This window comes from Phalacrocorax aristotelis, chromosome 3, assembly GCF_949628215.1.
Source record: "Phalacrocorax aristotelis chromosome 3, bGulAri2.1, whole genome shotgun sequence".
Taxonomy (NCBI): domain Eukaryota; kingdom Metazoa; phylum Chordata; class Aves; order Suliformes; family Phalacrocoracidae; genus Phalacrocorax; species Phalacrocorax aristotelis.
In genome coordinates this window covers 92331351-92349287 of record NC_134278.1, presented here as the reverse complement: position 1 = coordinate 92349287, position 17937 = coordinate 92331351, and the positions used below count along the sequence as shown (strand labels likewise).

Sequence of the window (17937 nt, the reverse complement as noted above, 5' to 3'; positions counted from 1 at the left end):
ACCAGGGGCTACTTGGTGGCTGATGGGAGCCACATGGGAGGTTTTCAGGAGATGTGAGGAGCCCTGAGGCATTTTGAGCACAGCTGTCTGTACACAAGCTGAGCGTGTAGGGCAAGTCCCTGGGTGGTGGTGGGTGGCACTGCCTTATACCTGAGGGCAGTAGGGAAGACCTGTACACATCCAGACAGGCAACCTCTCATCCCCTTTATTTGCACAGTAAATCAGCTTGTCCGCCACCCACATGAGCTGTCCACAGCAGCTGCCACAAGGGCAGCTGGTGGACAGGGCAAGACAGGACATGACAGCTACTGGCAAAGAGCAGGGCTGAGAAACCTCTCACAGATGGACATGCGTCCCAAGACAAGGGCAGCTGCATTGCAGGATGAACCACTTCTATCATCTCAGAGGGAGATTGGATATGCCAAGGTAAGAAAAATGACATAAAATAAAGAGATTTCCCAAGCCATTTGGCTTTTTCCATGACATCAATCCCTTGGCAGCCCTTTCACAACCACACCAACGCTGGGCCTCTCTGCTTGCTTTGCCATGTAAGTGGCAACCTTGCCAGAGCCCAGCAACAAAGTGGACGCTCACCTGCTAGGGCTCCAACAAATAAATGACCGGGACTGAAACCTGTTGACAGTTCATCACTGCGCAACCCTGGAAGCGTGCATCTTCTTGGTTTTTTGGGGGTATTTTAAATCAGCTTCAGTAAAATGTCTCTTAGATTTGTAAATCGTTAGGAAGAACAAACATTGCATAATGCAGGTGAAGTGCTTGGAAATGTTCTGACTTAAATGTTGTTGACATGAAAAATTGTCTGAAACCTCAAAATTGAATGTTACGGTTAAAAAAGGAGGAGAGAATTGTTGGGGTTTTCCTTGCTGAAGAGTAGTAGTGCTGTGTTAATTTTTAAGGACAATTTCATACTGAAGGGGCTAAGATTGTAAACCTTTGAAAAGCCCACTCGTGATTTGCATTTTGGATTTGTTTTGAAATCTAAAAATTATTAATATTTTAGCGCTCTGTCTTTGCTTTTTTCTCTTGAGCTGTGGAGTTATTTAGGACACTTGATGTAGTATATGTACATAGATCTGTCTTGTTCTTTTGTGTAATTCTTTTTGTAAGGTATTACGCTTACTTGTTACAAGTACAGTAATCAAGTACTCCATACAAAGTCTCAGATGATTTTTTTTAGCAAGGTTGATAGGCAATACCTTCTGGGTTTACAGTTTCTCTTGCAGTATATATCTGCGGTGTAATTAACTTCTGACATTTAACATTTCGGCATAGTACTTGGCACGCCTGCCTCTGTTCTCAGGAGACTGTAGTAAGGAACTGATCTGTAGTCTCTTAATGCTAGAAGACTGCCTCTTGGTCTACAAAATGATCTGAAGATTTCAGACAGCTAAATGGGGGACAAAGTCTCCCCAAACCCTCCGGAGTGTTAATGCTGACTGTACTCCAGCAGTGCTTATTGAGAATGAAATCCATGTGCAGAAAAAGTAAGGATCTCCCTTAGCTGCCTGTGTCTGGGTACCTATTGGTGCTCAGTTAATATCTGGAAGTGTCTTAGACTGGAATCATTTTTGTGTAGAAATGGAGGGCTGTGTTCCGTTAAGTAACAGGGAAGACTATATCCTGTGACCTTTTCTCTGGTGGCTTGGTATTTATGTGTAGCAGTTGAAATAAGCCCAATATGGCTTCCTGGAAACCAAAGCGTTCTGGAAGACAGTGCTGAGCAGTAGGCTACTAGTGCCTGCAAAGTTCCTGTAGTCTCTTTCTTCCCCACTCCCCAGCAGATTCTGGGCTGAGATGCACCCAAATTTTCCAGGCAGTGATCAACATAGTGGACGATAAAATGGGATTTTCCTTTAAACTGGATTTTCAGTTAATTGAAGTTAGTTAGAACTTGGTTGCTTCTGCAAATTGTAGATACCTATCTGCACCTTTAGACTTTCTAAATGCCAACGAATTTATTTTTTTTCCCAACAGGAACAGTCAAGCTAAATGCTCTTTGGCTGAATAAGCAGCACTGTATAAAATGTCTCGTGTGTGAAAAAGTTTTTTGTACATTGTAGGGGAATAGACAGGGATCGGCGACCGGAAGATCACGGGCTGTGACGGAAAGGTAGACTCCTCCCCATAGGAGTGGCAGGAACAGGAAGCTGAAGAGCTATATAAGCGTGTGACGCAGCTAAATAAACGGACATTTTGTATCCATCATATTGATGTCTGTGCATCACTGTCCCCAGGGTGGGTAGAGCCCTGTGTCCCGGAGATATGCGGCCCAAGATAAGTTCTCCCATAGAAGCGTACAGCAACAAGTGGGGACCCCGACGTGATCGGCGGGGCGGCATGGCAAGTTCGCCGGGGGGAAAAGATAGCTTGGGGCACGCAGGGGTGGGACGGGGAGCCGCAGGACGGCGGGCGCGCCATGGAATCAGTCGTAAAGGTACTGAAGGGATTGGGGAAGGAACATGGAACTTCGATTTCGAAGGCGCCTACCTCAAAGGCCATCCAATGGATGATTACGCGGGGGCTCATACGGAGTCCCGCAGACATATTTAATAAAGATAATTGGGTGAGAATTAAAGAGGAGTCAGCCGAAAGGGCTATGATGAGAAAACGGCAGTACATACAGCTCTGAGAAAGATACACCGGTTACTATTGAAAGCTCGGGATGATCAGGAGACGTGGCGGCAGGCGCGGCTGTGCCTGCACGGTGCTACAGGCGAGAGTAGCCCGGAAATAGACCCAGGATCGGCAGTGGGGACGCAGACAGGGGCAAGCATCGCGGGGGATGCGGAAGAAGCAGAGAGTTCGGACGGAGTAGCCTGGCCAACTACTCAGTCTGAGGCTCCCAAAGAGGTGGATCGGGAAGCGGCGGTGTTCCCTGTTGAGCCAGCAGGACCTTTGGAATGCCCCCCGCCCCCCGCATACCCCTGGGACGATTTGGCACAGGCGCGGGGAGGGTGACGTGCCAGCGGACGCAGCGGGAGTGACGGAGCGGAAGGAGAAAGATGACCAGCGCCGGAAGCAGCGCCGGCAGCGGCACCGCCCTCTGCCCGACCCTCGAGACTGGCTGCCGGGGCAACCCTTGAGATGGGAGTCGGACGAGGAGGAGGAGGATTGGGGTGCCTGGAGGGGAGGACAGGGGGGGTATAGATCAACCTCGAGTAGCAGCGAATGAGAAGTTGGGGGAGAAACCGATGCCCACATGTGGGAAGACGGGGCAGATCGCCTGCAGCGCGCAAAAAAGAGGCATAAGGCAGCGGGGCCTCGGAGGACCAATCAGAAGGAGGGAAGAGAGGGACCGCCAAAAGGGGAGGTCTGGAGCGCTGCAGCTCCGGAGGGGTCCGCGGAGGACGTGCTGCGGCAGCTGCAGCAGGCTATGCGCGCACCAGGGGAAGTAACTGGGAGGCAGACAGGACTCTTAACGAAGGGGGCGCCCCAGCGACAGTCGAGTTACCTAACTGGCGGCTGATAGCCAGAGATTGTAGCCTCGATGGAGTAAGGATAGAGATGCCCGGGATATTCCCTGTCCGGATAGCTCCTGGAGGAGGGGCAGGGAGCTGCAAGCGGTAACGGAGAGTTCCCGCAGAGCGTATAGCAAAGTGGGCAGGTATGAAAAAAAAGCGGAACCTTGGCAAAAGATACAGCAAGGACTAGCAGAGCCGTTTACAACGTTTTGTGACAGGTTGCAGAAGGCTATTGTAGAATCAGAATTGCCACAAGCAGCCAAGGAGGCAGTCCTTATGGATTGCCTCCGAAATCAAGCAAATCCGCAAACACAAGATGTCCTCCGCACCCTGGCGGTGGGGGCATCATTGGGTCAAACCATCAGGCATGTCTTGCGCCAGGAGGCGTTGAATCAGCATGGCGGTGTGGGAGCGCACATCTGCCAGAACCCTGACTGTGGAAGCGAATAAAGGGTGATGGTGCAAGCGGCCGGGGTGGGGCCGAGATGTCACTTGTGTGGACAGCAAGGGCACTTTAAAGCTGGGTGCCTGCTAGCGGAAAGGGGGGGACGTAATGGAGGAGGAGCGCGCCCAGTAGGGAGGTGCTGGGTGTATGGGAAGCCAGGACATCTGGCAAGAGATTGTCCAACTACAAAGCCGGGAAACGGCCAAAGGAGGGCGAAGCAAGGGGGATTCGCGCCTCCTGTGAGTCAAATGGCCCCCATCATGGTGCCAGTGCCAGGAGCTTGGCCCACCGTAGCGGGCCAAGGGGGAGTGAACCTTCAGGCAGGGGAGCAGAACCAGCAAGATTTGCAGGTTGCAGCCCCCGCGTGGCCTTGGTCATAGGCTGTGATGAGAGACCCATGGCGGCGGTGATGATTACCCCGCAAGAGCCGAGTTGCCCGGCACGGATATGCCTGGGAATGTTAATGGATACCGGGGCAGACGTCACAGTGATGCCACTCGAACGGTGGCCACCAACTTGGCCCCTTGCCATGGGAAAACGTATAATAGGGGTAGGAGGAGAACAACAGATGAGGACTAGTACTTGCCCGGTAAAATTCGAAGTCATGGACGAGGAGGCAGGGAAGCTCCTCACGGCCGTAGTGACCATACTAGTAGCAGATGGGGTAGCAAGCCCCTTGTTGGGGCAAGACGCCCTTGCCCAGATGGGGATCGGGTTGAAAAATTTAGCATAAGGGCCACTGCCTCAGAGGGGCTTCGTCACCGCAGGTTAGTGTGGAAAACCGAACAGCCCGTCTGGGTGGAGCAGTGGCCCCTGACAACAGAGAAAACAGAGGCTGTAAGAGCTATAGTAAAACGAGAGCATGAAGCAGGGCACCTAGAGCCCTCGATGAGCCCGTGGAACACCCCTATATTTGCTATAAAAAAGAAAGATAAAAACCAATGGAGGATGCTGCATGACCTTAGAGCAGTAAATCAGCAAATGGAGGACATGGGGCCTCTCCAACCTGGCCTACCAGATCTGAGTGCTGTCCCGAAAGGATGGCGAGTCATTGTTTTAGATCTCAAAGACTGCTTCTTCAGTATTGCACTACATCCAGATGATAGAAAGAGATTTGCCTTTACTCTGCCCGCGGTGAACCGCGCAGAACCAGGTAGTAGATGGCAGTGGAGAGTACTTTCGCAGGGGATGAAAAATTCTCCAGCGATCTGCCAGAGGTATGTGGCTTCTGCATTGCAGCAAGTAAGGCAACAGTATCAGGAGAGAATCTACATGATCCACTACATGGATGACGTCCTCATAGCTGTGCCCACCGAGGCATTGTGTGAACAAGTCTTTTCAGACACCCAAAGGGGCCTTGCGGGACAGGGCCTCAAGGTAGCTGAGGCAAAGGTACAGCGAGGACCAGTGTGTGGATTTCTGGGTGCTAGAATACAAGGTGATTGCATACAAGCTCAGCCTGTTAAACTTACACCTAAGGTTAAAAATTTACACGATGTACAGAAGCTGGTAGGAGCACTGCAGTGGTTGCGGACATTCGTGAGCACCACCGGTGAGGAGATGCAACCCTTCTATGTGTTGCTGAAAGGGACCGACCCATGGGAGCCCAGGAGTTTAGACCCTGAGGCAGTCGAGCAGTTGCAGGTGATAGAACGTCGAATGCAAAAGGAAGGAGTATGGCGGTGGGACCCTCAGGAGGAATTAATTGCAGGTTGGATTCTGACCACCGGTGGAGGATTAGGATTGCTATATCAAATACGGACAGGGGAAGAAAAGCCACTGCGATGGGTATATCAGAAGGTTCCCAAGGATGCGTTCTCCACAAAAGTCAAGGTAGCCGGGGGAATGATTTGGCGTCTGCGACGGGAGAGCAAGGGAATCTTTGGAAAGGAGCCAGATAAGCTCACAGTGCCGTGGAATGGGGAGAAATGGCGGAAGGTGGTAGAGAGTGAAGAGGATATACAATTGGCAGTATACTCATACCCAGGGAAAATCGTCACAGGCACGGTACAGAGGTGGGCCAAGACAGCCAAAGTGGTGGATTTGAGTGTGGATAGTAGAGTTTTGGATACCCCTCACCCAGGACCAACATATTTCACAGACGCTTCCTCAAAGACGAACAGAGCGGCGGTAGCGTGGAAAGAAGAGAATAGTTGGATGCGCCAGACGTATGAAGAGCAGGGTAAAAGTGTGCAGTGGCTAGAAGTGAAAGCGCTAGAGATGGCCCTGCGAAAGGATATAGATCGGCATATAAATGTGTGCACGGACTCCTTATATGTGTATAAACTATTCATGTCCATGAAACGAGAGGGTGTACCACACACGGAAATTGCCTTGATGCTAGAGGTTGCTTTATCGCAGCGAGGAGCAACTGTGACAGTAATTCACATTCGCAGTCATCAGACGGGGCCTGGACCACTGATTGAGGGGAATCACATGGCTGATGAGGCAGCCGCGGGAGTCTGGACATTGACGGAGGCAAAGAAACTGCATGAAAAACTGCACCTGGGTGCTAAAGCCTTGGCAAAGGAGTGTGGCATCTCAATAAGAGCAGCAAGAGAAGTAGTAGCCACCTGTCCTTACTGTCAGCACTCGCCATTGTGGGAGGCAGGAGTCAACCCTCGAGGACTGGAAGCAAATGCCATCTGGCAGACTGACTTTACTGAATGTCCACAGTTGGCCCCCGGACGGCACCTGGCGATTACAATTGATACATATAGTGGAGTCATCATGGCTACTCAGCATCGGAAGCAGACCGCAACGCAGTTGACTGCGCATTGGACCACGGTAATGGCGTGGCTTGGAAAGCCCACCGAGATAAAAACAGACAATGGACCACGCTTTTGGGCTTGAAGTACCGAAGAATGGTGTAAAGCTTGGAATATTGTATTAAAACACGGCATTGCTTACAATAGCACGGGGCAGGCAATAGTTGAACGCGCTCATCGCACCTTGAAAGCAAAAATAATACAGCTTGGGGAGGGGGAGGGGATTAAGGGAGCTATACCCATAGCAGCTCAGCAAACTATTTTAATGCGTGCATCATATTCGCTTAATCATTTTATACGCGGGCAGGAGCAAGTTACAGCAGTGGAGAAGCACTTTGGCAAAGCTCAAGCAGGCGAGCGCTATCCGCAGGTACGAGTAAGGTTCCCAGGCAGTGAGCAATGGGAGAGAGGATGGAAACTGAGATGCCTGGGGAGGGGCTACGCCGCGGTTGAGAATGAAGGGCGCATAGAATGGGTGCCTGCAAAGTGTGTGAAAGCAGAACTGTGCAAGGATGTACAATGAATAATCCCTTTCTGAGTTGTCTCTTTGCAGGGTCTGCAGACATGGATCCTCATGCTAGCCGTACCATTGGGAAAAGAAATGAGCTCCTTGACAAGATCGCAAGCAATATTGCAACGAGAGCGACACTGGGAAAGGGCGGCAAAAGAGAGATATGAACTGGGACTGGATAGTAATAATTGGGGGGATCTTGTTGTGTGTAGTAACCATGGTTACTTGTGGGCTGCCATTGTAATGCTGTGTTATAAGACAAATCAAAGAGCGCCTGAAAGAGTTACATGAATATAGACCTGACCGCAATATGTATCCGCTTACGCAAGTAGCTTTGTAGAACTTTTAGCAGCATGGGGAGGGGGAGATGTAGGGGAATAGACAGGGATCAGCGACCGGAAGATCACGGGCTGTGACGGAAAGGTAGACTCCTCCCCATAGGAGTGGCAGGAACAGGAAGCGCAAGAGCTATATAAGCGTGTGACGCAGCTAAATAAACGGACATTTTGTATCCATCATAATGATGTCTGTGCATCACTGTCCCCAGGGTGGGTAGAGCCCTGTGTCCCGGAGATATGCGGCCCAAGATAAGTTCTCCCATAGAAGCGTACAGCAACAGTACATTTATAATCGTGTTGAAGTAAAAGAATAGTATGAAGTCGTTCTTCTTACAGTTATTCAGTAGGTCTACAGTAAGTAAAAACAGGCTGGAATAAGAAGGTCTGCTAAGAGTGTGCTAACAGTGATTATAATTAGTGTTCTGTTAACCAATGAGTTGGGTTTTTCCGGACATAAATTGTGTTAGGAATGCAAAGCAAGGCTGACATCAGGAATGAATACTTCCCTGGTTTAAACAGCTTGCATCATTCCATCCAAACTCCGCTCAAATTCTTGCTTTGGAACCCAGAAAGAATGAGTCACATGTGGCTGAAGTTCATCATAGGTGCCTCTTTATTGAGAAACGAAACCTTTTCTGAGCCTGAAAGGTCGTAGCTTTATGTTGAATACGCATAGGAAGTTTGGAATAGAGATCAATGTTTGGAATAATGACCAAGTAAAAGAGCAGTGAAAAGGTAATCACTTTGTGGTTGTATTTATTGCTTGTATTTATTTTTCAGTGACTTCAGTTCCTCTGTCTGAGGTAATGTGAAGGTCTCCTCTCATTTGGATGCTACTGGAGTCCAATAAAATTACTCAGCCAGCGGAGTGCATGGAAACCACCTCTCTGTGCAGAGGAGTTGTGTGTTGTGCAGTTTATAGGGTGGGGCAGAAACATGATCTGCTGTGACTGTCCTCGCTTCAGAATTGCAAATGAATAGCAGCACTGCTTAACGCCTCATGTGGCTTTTTGGAATACCGCTGCCTTTACATGCAGGCTAGTGCGCATATACCGTCTTCCTTTCTGCATCAGTTCAGAGGTGCAGGGAACATACAAAAATCTGCTACTGTAAAGTGGCAAACATTATTTCTCTGCATATGCTAGACTGACAGCACTGTCACCTACCTGGCCTTCTGGTGGAATGTACAACAGTGGGACATCACCTCAAAAACACCGTTGGGAATTCCGTTAACTTGGGAGGTAGATCCTGATGCAAATTACTAATTTCATTCTTCCATGACAGACAGCAGAGCAGCTTAACAGAGCATAGGGAAACTTCTGGCCATTAATAATCAATGAAGGGAAACCGTGAAGGTACTGAATAAGTGCAGTCCCTCTCCTGTCCTGCCCAGTCCAAAGATAATATGAAGCCTTTGTACCTCAAATACTTCTAAGTTTTGTGTGCCCAGTTTGTCCATAGTTGGCATCTACCATACACGGCTGCATCCAATGATGACAGCTTTTAATTCTCTGCATTTTACACACTTATGTGGATGCGCACGGGTAGTTTAGGCATGTTGAAAGTTAACTCCTTACGGCCTTGTCAATGAGAATTCTTGATTCTCTTTTAATAAGCACATCTTTATTCTTACCGAATCTGTGTTAAATTTCACCTTTTCAAACTAATGAAGCTTCATTTTTATTTTTAAGTCCTCTTGCAAGCAGCTTGACAGATTTTTCTAATCTAATAAACTGAACGCAAAGCCGGAGCAACCTCCTAACATCATTCTGTTACTACTTATGCAATCGAGGAGAGAGCTGCAACGTGCCACTTGGAGTATGGATCCAGTTGTTGCCCCGGCGCCACTCAGTGATGTGTTCTAGCTGAAGTGGGGAATAAAACAAGTGGATTTGGGGGTTACTTTTTTCCTTTGCTCTAGTCAGCCATGTATTTGTTGAAATTAGAAACCTATTTCTGTCGACAGATTCTCTGAGCTAGCAGGTAATGATGTCTGGGGTTTTATAGCAGTGATAAGAAATAATGCTAAAAGGATACACAACTGTAGACTTTAATTTTTTTTTTCCTAAAAGGCTATTGTTTCTATCTGTACTGAGCAATAGAATACAACACAGATGCTGAATACATGAAAAGGAACATTAGAAGTTGTCACCTCATCTGATCATGAAGAAAATGTTTGTAGTACTTGCATTACAAAGAGGATAGCTTCTGATGCCTCTGCTGAGGGGAAGGAGGGACACAAGCCAATGTCCTAGGCAAGTCAAATTGTTTTGGTCTGATTTTGAAAAAGACAGCTAGTATTGTTACTTGAAGCATTAGATTTGTCTAAATAGCTCTGGGCCTTACAACTGTCCTACGTTCTCCCTGACACACTGAATCCTTGAGAACTGAGTGGCTTTTAGATTGCAAAATATTTGGGCAAATTATTAATTATAACCCATTTCTGACAGGAACTTAAAGTATGCTGAAAATTGGACTCGTGTTCTTTAGCAGTTCACATTTTCTTTAATTGCAGACAACAACAGGAAGCAGAAAGGGAGAAAAATAAAAGAGAAGCAGCGCAGCAACGAAAGAAAATGGGGGAAGAAGCCCAAAGGCTAATGAAAGAAGAAGAAAACAAAACTGATGTAGAAGTGTCCGGACACAAGCCAGGCATCAGTGGCACAGTGCCAATGAAAAAGAGAATTTCAGCTCTACAACATACATATTGGTATTGATTGAAGTATTTCTAGGGCTGCAGCATTTCTAGGACTCCAACCGTTTGGTTTCAGTACATTCTTCAGGGCATCTTGGAAGGCAGGGTTCTCTCCGAATATCTTCAACGACTAGTAGGTGGTTATTAAAGGAGAAAAAAAGCCCACAGAAAATCATGCCTTGATGGAATGAAGTTTCCTGCAATAGTCCTATTCCAGCACCCTTCTTTGCAGCAAAAGTGATTGAGCAAGGATGTTGACTGAAAGACATCCTTAATGAATAGTTCAAGCCTAGAGAAAAGAATGGAAATACCTAAGAGTGTGGTAAATCTCCTGTATTGTCTATGCTTACCCGAAACATGTAATTAAACAGTTTTAAAGAACCCTTTGCTTCCTGCCTGATCGAGAATGTCTGCTTTTGCCTTTCCATAAAGGTATTTATAAATGTTTCACATTTTTCCATGGGAGATAATATTGACGCGTGCAGAAGAAAATTACTTGTTAAAGGTGACCCACGACTCTCAACGTACTCCTGGTAGAGTACGCTCTGGTAGAGCACAAGTTACAGCTGAACACAAAAGTGGATTTCTTGTCACTTTGTCACTTGCAGCCCCTGTGCTACCTTGCCCCTTTACAACACTACAGTGGTTAACAGCAGGGGCATCGCTACACAGCAGTGGTGCGTGCTGCTCCTTTCTTATGAAGGCTAATGTTGTGAACGTAGGGGAGCAATTCAATCGCTTACTTGTATTGGTAAATTTGTATTTCTAGCAGAAATTCTTCTACTTCCTACATTACGGGGAAAAAAAAGTCTCACGCTGTATACTTGTTGCATAGGTAGTACAACTGAAAAAAAGGTGTCCTCCTGTGAATACATCTAAGTGTGAAAATTCTCAGTTCAGTTAACAGCACTTCTCAGGTTCCATTTTTGTACACTTACTGTATGTATTTACAGTGGGATTCCTCTCAGAAAAGCGTGCAAGATAAATAGGCAGTAGAAGACAACAGTAGTTTAATGAAGAAGAAAAGTTAATGTCTGCTGGAGGGCAAGGTGTGTGGGAGGAGGAGGGTCCATGTGGTTATTAGGTGCAGCTCAGAACTTCAGTGAATACCTCCTGCATCTTCTGCTGTGCGGATGCTATTATCCCTGAATTCATGGGCTGTCTTGTGGCAGATGAGCGAGGACAGCAAATCCTGTGCCTGAGACGGGTTCCCTGTGTATCCAGGGTCCTGTGAAGTTGTAACAGAATGGGAAGGGGCGGGGGGACTAGATCACCTCTGCCTCGAAAAATAGAATTTTTAACTAAGTTGTAAGACACAAGTTCTGCTTAAAAGAGAAGTACTTGAGAAAGTAAAGACAGTAAGACTTACTCTGAATGGCCTTTGTCATGGAGAAAAGTTTTAAAAAATACTTAGTATGCTTGTCATGCTGCTTAAAACCTTGCACAGACCAACTGATTTGACAGCAATTTTTAGACATTAAAGAAGTCATTGAGAAATGTGAAATTTTAAAATACCTTTTAGAAAGCAACAATATGCACTTTTGTGTGTATCTTCTGCGCAAGTGTTCTGGCTGGAGTAGAATCGATGACTACAGTCTGTCCAGACTGAACAGCAGTATGGCAAGCAAATCTGCTCCTAGTACACACCTCTAAAGTATCTGATGGTGGATTGGAGATAAGAAGAAAGTCTGTGAATAAGCTTTAATAGCAATCCGCGTCTGTCCTTTTAACCACACTGATGAAGTAAGGAGGCACATGTCATAATTCTTTCCCTGTTGCTGACACAGGGCAGGGAAACCTAATACCTGTTGCCTAGTTTAGGTTGGAAGCGACATCGCATCTTTCTAAAAAAATTAGTTTAGTGCTTACTATTGCTGTTTCTGAGACAATGTAAAATAGGTGCAACTAGATGTTATTTATTAAAAATAACAAAACATTGGCTAGTTAAGAAGTTAGAAACAAAGCCCCTGACTGCGTCATGAGAATGCTCGTGTTTTTTGAGCCTTCAGCCGTTTTAAAAACGATTAGGTGCTGCCACCTCCTGCACATCAGCCCTCCTGCGTTGCTTTGCCCTCTCCTGCTGCGTACTCACACTGTTTTGCTGTTCTTCCCTCCATTTCCCTGCCTGTACTTGAGCACAACTGCTCTAGGAATTGCTCCCATCTACTCTACCAAGTCCTGACATAATGCCAGAAAGGGTACAGTGCTCTCGTAGCTAGTAGTCTGTATGTCAAAACAGCATGCATTGGTTTCATATGTTTTCCTGCGCTATAATTGCTTGTGTTTGCAATGCCCCATGTTCATTTGTCTGAAGGGTTTTGGAGGAAAATGCTCCCCTGTTCTGCTCATGTAGGACATAAATAAAACAGTGGTTCAATTTTAGCGCATTTCTAGCGGTTGGGATTTAGGTGAGGTAGTTGATTTGGGGGGGGAAAGAAGGCAAAATGAGGAAGGGATCAGAAGTGAAGAAGAGCCTTGTGAGTGGGTGGACCTAAGTAAGCATGCAGGTGAATCTCTGGTGAGGCGGTGGGCAGTGCCTGTGCCTCGGTGTTTTCAGCAGCTGAGAGGCATGTTGGGTACCTCTTCAGCTGAATATTAAAGAAAGGCTTCTTTGAGCCTGGATTAGAAAGAGAAATAGAGAAATGCATAATGGGATTATCAATAGGTGTTGCTTCAACCAGGGAAGGAGCCGCCTTGGTTCCTATGCTACCCTGTAAGCATGAATTCAAGCAGCCACCTGCTACCTGACCCTTACCTATGCCCTGCTTGTGCTCCCCACCTGCACACTTTGAGGCAAGACTTCAATTCTTGCCTCAGTATGGTATGAACAATTTCTCAACTCAGAAAAAGGAGGAGGTTTTATTGAACTCTTTGGAGGCTAATGGTCCTCCCCTAGCTGCTCCATACAGCAGCAGCAGGATCCAGGTGAATCATGACTAAGAGTAAAGCCAAATATTAGATGGGGAAAAATCAAGGTGGTACATTTGTCACAACAACTGGGATATCCTCTGTGGATCGGGGAGCAAAGGCCAGTCCCACAAAGTCTGGGACTGGAGCATTTATCGTGGTACTTCAGGCCTCTTCTTACAAAGGGTACCTTGAGCTGTCTGCATACTTGCAGGATGGAGGAGGAAAGGCGGCAGCTTGGAAGCGAGCTGTATTTCAGGTAGAGATCAGAGCACGGACTTCTATCAGGAATGTGACGGGAACTCTCTTGCTGAGCATAGTTAAATAACTTATGAGAGTTGAGCGGACAGAAGATTTTTAAGGGCAAGAAGCAATTTTGACGTTATTCTGGTGTTAGCGCCTTGTGTCTTAAACATGGACCACGTCCAAAACATGGTTTGAAATGAGTTCAGCCTATTGACATTTTAAATGTAAGTGTAGGTTCATACTGCTTTGTTGCCTGCCTGCTGCAAAAGACACCCACGTAGTCACAGGTGAATCTCTCTCCTAGAACTGAAGATCTAAACTAGTCCTCTAAACTATGCTCCATTTCACCACCACTCAAAGCAAAGATCACTTAAACAATAGTGGCTGTTAAAGAGAAACCCAAAATTGTGATAAAGATGGTAAAATCACATATAAAATATTGCGCTCTCAGCCTTGAACAGACATGCTTTGAAGTAGCAATAAGGCATGTTGTGTCTTGTGTTCCAGTCCCATCCCCTCCACCCGCCAACCTATTAATTTTGGCCCTTGTGCCCAGGTACTTAAAAGAAAAGCTTTTGAAAGTGACTTTGCAGCAACTATGTATTGCAGTAGTGTCATAAGGCAAGTCAAGTGGCCTGCAGGAACCCAACAAGGTAGGTGAGCGTGGAAGAGGAAGTTGCTGGCAGAGGAAGCAAGGCGCTCTCATGTTCTCATCTTTGTGAACTCTTGGAGCCTGTGTTACATCAACATGCCTGTTTGATTCCTCTTCCTTAGTGAAATGCTTAATGAACACTAGAGAATCTGTTGCAAACACAAGTAATTCAGAACCCTCGCATTACAAGGATGCAAAAGGTCTCTGAATTGCCTCTGTAAGCATTGGTGCACGTCACCCTCTTGAGTGTTGCAAATGCTCCCCACATGCTGGCCAACTATTCCTCCTTCCTTGTGGCTAATAACTCCATTCTTCCCCAAAGCGGCAGGGCAGTGCATGGCGTTGTCTGGCTTCACTAGGCTTCTTCTGCTCTGGGTTGCACAGAGAAATATTACACTTGCTTTGCTGGAAGCCAGTGAGGTTTAACCGGCCAGAGGTGTTGTTGAAAGGTTGGGTGGAGGCAGGCAAACACCGCTATGTCGCCTGTTGGTTAGCATTGCCCTCCTCTGAACTATGCATGGATTTCAAGTTTTGGACAGGAAGAATTTGTGGTTTGATGGTCACAGTGGCATCTCAGCGGGCACACTGAGACTGCATGGCTCTCAGGTTAATTAAACAAGGTATTCTGGACTTCTGTTAAATGCCGGGAAGACTGACACTCTCCTGGCAGCACAGAAATGAGCAGTTACAAGCTTCTGGAAGATTGCATTGAATTAAAGATTAGGCACTTGCATTTGTTAACTCAGCATGGGTGCAGTCATGCAGGTGGCATGTGTGTCCACCGACCAACTGGAGCCTTTTTCTCTGCCTGAGTGCTTATGCTTGGAGCTGTAATGAAGTTTTTCTCAGCAGAATTCTCTTCTTTGGGTCCTGATGGTTCCTTATGCCCTGATACAGTGCCTCCGCCAGCTCTGCCTGTGCCCAATAGCTCAGCTGAGACCGGCTATTTTATATGGCTTTGCTACAATAAAGCACTCACACATTTACCATTTCTAACAGGCTTCATTGAACTTGTGATTATAAAGGTAATTTACATTGAAACAATTAAATAAACAATAAGCTAAAGCACAATACATTTCAAAGGGCTCATATGACTACAACATTCCAACACATTAAAACTTTAAAACAACATTAACACTCAAATTGTACCTACACCTATACTTATCTTTCTAACACGTTTCAAGACTCTCAACAAAGTACCTTTTTGGTTACAGTCCCTGTAAACACACAAGACCGGTGAAACACTCAAGCAATTGTACAACTGAGAAGAACACTACACAAGACAGGAACAAACAATGTGCTGGAAACTGCCTGGGGAATAGGGGGTTTACCTCTAAATTGAACTGACTCTTTGGACAACGAATGGATAACACTAGCATGCTCTCTGGAATACATGTGTGATATCCTTAGCGGGAACAAGCCTCCGTGTCACTCAACACTGTAATTTCACAAAAGCTTTAGGTTAGTGCTGCCTAAAGAAATAGCCCACCTTTCTCTGGCCGTTTGCTCCCGTGCACGTCTCACGCTACTCTTGAGCCAGTGCAAAGTGCTGGTATATTTGCCCAGTGAAGCAGCCAGGGAAACTCATTGAGCTTAACAAACAACAAATTAACATTCAGCAAACAAACATGAAAGAGAACTCACTGTATTCTCCTTGATCTCCCTGGTCATGTTCACTGTGCAGATATGTTGGCACCAGAAAGACACCAGCACGGTGGGGTGGGGGGGTGGGGAACATGGTGACTGGGAGCAGGAGGACTATTTCTGTAGGCAGCAGTACTCTCAAAAAACACCAGTTACAAACATCCTGTAGAAAGGCTTTACCTTTTCCATTCTGAAACAAGTAACATGTTTTCAAACCGATTTATAGGGCAAATCAAAGAGTCAAGAGCAAAACGGTGGACTAGGACAGAACTGCAAAACAACGCTCTAGTACTGTAAATGAGATCTGTTCCTGCTCCATGAGTACTGAAAGGCCGCATGATAGTTGGTACAACAGGGGCTGCTACAGCCAGATCGCTGGCGAGTCTGCTGCTCCAGTATCTCTTCTTTATTCCTGTCTGAGAAACAGTATTGACGTACCCAAAGACTTCATCATCATCAGGTTCTGTAAAATCAAGTTCTTCCACAAAATGGTTTTCATTAACTCCGTGCTCCACCTTCCTGCATGGAGGTGTCACAGGAGACAAAAGGATGGTCGAATTTGGCTCACCTGGAGTTAAGTCCGCTACGATACCAGAATCACTGAGGCTTTCAAGAGAAATTGACCCAATTCCTTCAGTGAAGAAGGCGGGCTTAGAGGACAGGCACCTTGAGCTCTGAGCTCTGAACATGTTTTGAATGAACTGCTCCCCTTCTAGGCTATATGGCACCACATCAGTCTGGATGGTCTGCTCCACCATCATGTTTCTGACTTTCTCCTCCTCCTCCTGGGAAAAAGTTAGTTTTTCATCCAGAACATTTTCAAGCATCTCTTGATTCACAGTAGAATTGGAGGGAGCTGGCTCACTCAACTCAGGGGTTGTGGTGGTCAAACTCTCTTCAAATAAATCAGTCCCGTTAGCTGTGTCCTCATGAAGAAACAGCCCACTATCTGCCAGCTCCTCCAGAGCTTGGTCCTCTGTGGTGGGGCTGTCTGGCATCGTGGTACACAACGGCTTGCCCTCAGAGTCACATGTGTACTCCGGGCGCTGCTCATCTCTCACAGAGCTCTTCAGGGCCATCTCCATGCTCGACACCAAAGATTCCAGTTTCTTGTTCTCAATGCTTATTTCTAGGAAGTATTTCTGAAATTTTTTGTCTTTCTCAGCCAAGCTGTTCTTCATGCTCTCAATAACTTGCTTGAGTTCTTTAATTTCCCTCCTTGCTTCCAAGAGGCTCAGCTCCATCTCCACATGATTACACTCGTCTTCGATCCAGTCTTCCTTCATACGTTCCACCTGAGCTTTGAGCTTTTCGATTTCTCTTTCCCTGGAGCAAAATAAAAATATCGTAACACTTCTGGTGACTGCCTAGTTAAAGAGTCAACGTGAGGCTCCACCTCACTGGGGTGGCTATGCTGCAAAGATGCTCCAAGGAAGAAGCAAATTCCTCCATGCATCATTTGCTGCCACCTCTGGGAGAACTGGCAGAGATGTCAGCTGGCTGCCAAGACACACTGGCTGATTCCTAGCTGGAGTCACCAACCTTGCCACACAGCCAGCAGCCTTGTGGGCTATGCTGTGATCCTGGACACTTTGAGGTGAAAGTGGTGGCCTCTGGGTTAGGTCCAACCAGTACAGCGCTTGACATCTCATCTACTGCCTCACCCTGGAGGAAATGACAAACAGCTGCCTGGATGTGTCCCCTGTGCCTGCCAGCAGCTCGTCACGTATAGCCAGAGCCAACAGTGGCCTCAGACAGCAGGATGGCTCAGGGCTGCAGGCACCTGGCTTGCTTTGCACCCGGCTTGCTTTGCACCCCCCCAGCCCAGCATGGATCCAGAGGCTTCTGCCTTCACTTGCAAGCAAGTGGGGAGAAGGGCCCCCTGCGTGAGATCCAGCCCTCACAGGTACAGATGTCGGGCCACCCAAAGCAGGACCAAGGGGTCCCTGGAACTCTACCTTGGGGCTCCATTCAAACAACCCTTTGTGCCCGCTTGGGTTGTGTGTGCTGGAAAGCCAGTTCTCAGAGCACAGCTTTAGTAAAAGAGACAACATCTGTTGCTGTGTAATGTACATTGTTGCTTCTTCGCTTAGCATCCATACAAAGTGCTATTGCAAAAAAGTCCATATCTAAGCAACAAAACCACAAGCGGGCACACTAGTTTGTGTCAGAGCTTTTCTTTCATTAGGGGAAAAGGGGGACATTTGTCGTCATATTTTCTGAGTGAGGTGGAACTTTTTTTATGTATA

General features: G+C 46.9%; 1 protein-coding gene across 1 annotated transcript; it reads right to left on the bottom strand.

Moving 5' to 3' along the window:
• Nucleotides 1-144: 144 nt before the first annotated feature.
• LOC142055660 (syntabulin-like) lies at nucleotides 145-17147 on the bottom strand. The gene is made up of 2 exons (XM_075089778.1): nucleotides 16204-17147; nucleotides 145-150 (listed from the first exon to the last, which is right to left on the bottom strand). Exons 1-2 carry the CDS (start codon nucleotides 16972-16974, stop codon nucleotides 145-147), a joined length of 777 nt encoding a protein of 258 aa, XP_074945879.1. The 5' UTR covers nucleotides 16975-17147.
• Between the last annotated feature and the right edge of the window lie 790 nt (nucleotides 17148-17937).